General features: G+C 45.4%; 1 protein-coding gene across 1 annotated transcript in view; it reads right to left on the reverse strand.

The window, feature by feature from the left end:
• ppfia1 (PTPRF interacting protein alpha 1) overlaps positions 1-4,585 on the reverse strand; it is a 44,980-nt gene that overhangs the window by 16,682 nt on the left and 23,713 nt on the right. Inside the window, exons 10-17 of the mRNA XM_016477632.1 lie at positions 3,853-3,936; positions 3,640-3,771; positions 2,937-2,999; positions 2,778-2,860; positions 2,557-2,698; positions 1,822-1,863; positions 1,505-1,686; positions 152-368 (exon numbers count right to left, since the gene is read on the reverse strand). Coding sequence (XP_016333118.1) covers positions 152-368; positions 1,505-1,686; positions 1,822-1,863; positions 2,557-2,698; positions 2,778-2,860; positions 2,937-2,999; positions 3,640-3,771; positions 3,853-3,936 — 945 coding nt within the window. The remainder of the gene's footprint in view (positions 1-151; positions 369-1,504; positions 1,687-1,821; positions 1,864-2,556; positions 2,699-2,777; positions 2,861-2,936; positions 3,000-3,639; positions 3,772-3,852; positions 3,937-4,585) is intronic.

A 4,585-nucleotide genomic window follows, 5' to 3' on the forward strand; every position in this document is an offset into this window, starting at 1 on the left:
CCCCCCCCACACACACACACAACTACACTTCACACACTTCACACACACACACACACACACACACATTACTACACATAACTACACACACACATTACTACACATAACTCCACACACACATTACTACACCGCGCTCACGGAGCACACGGCTCACCAGGGTCATGACCCCCATGCGGTCCAGCTCTCTGCTGGGGCTGTGTGAGGGCCGGCGGGGCGTGGAGTGACCGGATCCAGGCGGAGAGGAGCTGTGGAAGGAGGGCTGGAGGGACGTCATGGAGCGGAAGCGGCTGCCCAGATCATCTCCGCTGCCCACGTGGCTCTCGATCTCCTCGGCTCTCAGCGCGGTGCACTCCTTCTCCTCCTGGATCATCCTGCAGCCACACAAACACACTCACCTCAACAACAACACCCGATCCAAGAAACAGCACATCAGTGCACAGCATCTGGACATCTCAGCGTTTCATGACTCTGACATCTCAATAATTAGGAAGAATCGTTTCAAGCAGCCAATCACATGCACTAATTTTCAACACTGCAAACTGATTCTCATATTCAATCACATGTGCATTTATGTACTGCGAACAAAACGCTCATAATGATGTCATCAGTGGAGCTACTGCCGGTATAACTGCTGTTTTTGCCTTGATGACATCTAATGAAAAAGATGACATGCATGTCAGAAAAGCTGTTTTTTTTTTTTTAGAACATTTAGTAAATATTCGGTTCATCCACAGACCAGTTAGTGAGACATAAATAAACATGCACACATTCCAAAGACATAAATCTATGCGTAAACTGTAGGCAAACATAGGCACACGCCACAAGGTACTTTTGAATCAGATATTCAAATGTTAACATGCTTAATTTTTTCTTGTTGTTCAGATTATTTCAGGTCTACATCAGCTGTTTCAATCTGACCTCATTTGACTTCAATCTATGTTTATATAAGGGCTTTTCAATCTGGCTAAGCCATCAATGCGATTATAAAGAGATTATTTGGTTGCAAGTCAGTGTCACTACAGAGTACGTCCACATGGAGAATGTTCACACAAAAACCCTGTAATAAGCCGATACATGCATGTAAACGATCACTGTAGTCTTTATTCTGAATACATGTAAGTGTCAGTGTTGGAAATGCCTTTCGCTCAACCCATGATGCATTTGTGCACAGGAAAATGAATCAAACTTACCAAGACTAAAGCCATCTTTGCTAACAAACTTTAAATCAGAGATGCTATTTTCACAAAATGCTATCTGTTATATTGACTTCAAAACATTAAACAAACAAAAAATGTTTAAACCTAGCATGTCAAATTTCACTTTAACAACATTCCTGTGGCATGCATCCATCTCTCTCTGCGTGTCTGTGTGTGTGTGTGTCTGTGTGTCTGTGTGAGTGTGTGAGTGAGTGAGTGAGTGAGTGAGTGAGTGAGTCCTAGTTAGTACGATTCCAAACACAGCCCAGGCAGTCAGTGAGAGGAGTGAGGGATTGTGGGAAGTGCGTTACCGTATCTCGTTGTTGATGGCATCCAGCTGCTCCTGCAGCATCAGGGCGAGCGTCTGAGCGTCTGCCTGTCCAGCAGGAGACAGGAGGTCCATGGAGCTGAAGACCGTATCTCTGTCGTCCTCCACGTCTGACACGTCCATGTCGCTCTCAAATGCGTGAGCCACGCTAGCCAGAACATTAGCCTGCTGCAGCCGGTCCCACTCCTGCTCGTCCAGCGTGAGGTCCATGGAGCTGAAGACCGTCTCTCTGTCATCCTCCATGTCTGACACGTCCATGTCGCTCTCAAACGCGTGAGCCACGCTAGCCAGAACATTAGCCTGCTGCAGCCGGTCCCACTCCTGCTCGTCCAGCGTCTGCACCTGACGGTACGACACACAGCACACGCTTACAACACGAAACACTAGCAGTCGACCAAATAACTTATTTCTGCTGATTTCCACAATTTTAAAATGACATCCATTATTTTGACTGATAAAAAACAAGACATAGCCCATCAATTTTCCTGTTATCAAACAGGATATAAATAAGTAGGCTATTATTATTATTAAATAAAATATGAATCACGGTTATTGTAGTTAACTAAAACTGAAACTAAAACTAAAACCATAAAAGGTATTACTTGAATAAAATAAATCAATTAAAATAAAAAAATCAGCAAGGCAACATTTCTCATTTTAATTTAGTTTCATTTGATGTACTAATAACTATAAAAAAATAAAAAAAATACTAAAAATGACAAAAAAAGTCATTGCGCTGCCAACTTAAATTAAAGTGGAAAGGGAAAATATAAAAATAAAGAATTGATTCAACATATTAATCAAAACTAGAACAGTATCTCAGAGATACTAAAATATCACTGCTATGAATGTATTAGTATTCCAAGTCCATTATGTTTATATGTGTCTGAACTCATGAGAATCACAGAACGCACCGCTCCACAGAGAATAAATCTGAGCGGGTTTCATCACTGCAGATGTATTTGTCTGTCTCAATGGGGCTAATATTTTAGATGCTCAAGGTACAGAAGCGTGTGTTTTGTGGGTGATGTTCACCTTTAAGGGCTCGTCTCGCAGCGCAGACACGCGGCCCTTCTGCGGTCGTCTGAGCACCAGCGCGCCGCTGTAGTGACTGTCCATTGCTGACGACACCGACACCGGGTACCTGAAGTCCGGCGTGCCGCTCGCGTGAGAGCGCCTGCGGAAATAAAGCCAACATCAGTGCACCGCACAGAGCAGAACGAGCAGGCGGATTCTCATTAGAGTCCTGGAGTTACCCATGATGCAGCAGAGAGTTGCTCCTGCTGCGGCCGCGCTCGTGTTCGGCCCTCATGCTCTCGATCTGGATGAGCAGCTGCTCCTGAGGTCACAGGTCAACACTCGTGAGCAAACAGAAATCACAGCGGATCACGAGCGGATGGGCGGCACACACTGACCTTCTCATGATGAGCCTCTTCTATCAGCTTCTTGGTGTGCTCCAGATCCCGGATCAGAGCGTTCTGCGTCACACACACACACACACACACACACACACACGAGACAAACGGAGTCAAACCGTTGCGTGTAGAGGTCGACTGATATAGAGTTAAAATATGAATAAAAAGGAAGTGATCGCTGTAACTAACAGAGCACTTATTAATGACTCTAATGAAGATGGAGAACTAGTGGTTCAACGGATCACAAAACTCACGGTTCGGATCATATTACGGTTTTTGAGTCACGGATCAGCAAGAAAAAAAAAATATTTCAATGTAATAAATATTTCAATGCTCTCAGATTGGTCCTGAATCGCTCTGAAGCGAAGACTCCTACATAGAAGCGTTTAAGCTAAATTAGGAGCTCTCCGAGAGGATTCTTAGAATCTTTAAGAATACGGGCCCAGTTCTCTGCCACCTCTTCTCGCGCTGGAATGGTTTAAAATCGCTTGAGTGTGTAATCAGCTACAAATGATAAACTTTCACTCTATTGTGGTCACATTTTTCAATTAATCGGCGGATCACATGAGTGCCGAACCGTGGGGCGTACGGATCGTGGATCAACTCCGATCAGCGGTCAGTGTTTAGTGAGAATTAAAAAATGGCAGCTGATACATCGGCCTTGACTGTATTCGGGTTGAGCACTAGTGATGTTGAGTCGCACCTTGTCCTCCAGCGCAGACATGCGCTCCTTCAGGTGCAGCTGCAGCCTCTCGTTGGATTCAGACAGCAGTTTGTCCACCGTCTCCGACAGACGTTTGTTGTGCTCTTCGTTCATCTTCTCTCGCTGACGGGCCTTAAAACATCATATCAGAATAAAGCAGCTGTTGTGTTCGTACTACACTGCGAGTGAGTCTGATGTCTGAAGATCACTCACCCTGAGCAGCTCCTGGTTCTTCTCCTCCAGCTGAGCCTCCATCTGTCTGAGACGCTCCTCCACGTTCCCGTGACGCTCCTCCGCCTGCGAGACACACACGCATGAGAAACTACAACAGAAGAGAACGAAAGAACGGTTCATCATGCTGCGACAGAAAACAAGCCCAACTTTCACGAGCGAAAGTCTTGCGCTGCGTCTGGAGTTAGTGAAGACAAAGTGACATGTGAAAGATCTCAACCGGTGTTCGGTTCACACGAGTGGAATGATGGACTCCTGACAGACGCCAGCATGAACCAGATCACAATCACATGACGATCATCAGGCAGAATCAGGGATGTGCACAAGTAACCGACTAGTCGAGTACTCGCTCCACAACTAACACGACTAGTAAAAAGGGCAGATGCAGATCCGCGTTTAAGGAGGAAAGTACATTTAGCTGTTTCTGCACTGCTGTTACCAGGTTAAGATGTTGAAACAGCCTATTTTTAAAGTGTTAACCAACTAAATGTGGCATTCACAAGTCATTTTGAACTGATTTTTTTGACTCAAGTACTCGACTAGAAAATGACTTGAAACGTCCATCCCGAGCCAGAACGACAGCGCGAGCTGCTGTACCTTCATCTGTGAGCGACTGTCCTGAGAGACACTGCACGCAGAGCGCTACACACACACACACACACACACACACACACACACACACACACACACACACAGAAGAGAGAGAGAGAGAGAA

This window comes from Sinocyclocheilus anshuiensis, unplaced genomic scaffold (genome assembly GCF_001515605.1).
Source record: "Sinocyclocheilus anshuiensis isolate Anshui unplaced genomic scaffold, SAMN03320099.WGS_v1.1 scaffold1896, whole genome shotgun sequence".
In the NCBI taxonomy this organism is placed as follows: Eukaryota; Metazoa; Chordata; class Actinopteri; order Cypriniformes; family Cyprinidae; genus Sinocyclocheilus; species Sinocyclocheilus anshuiensis.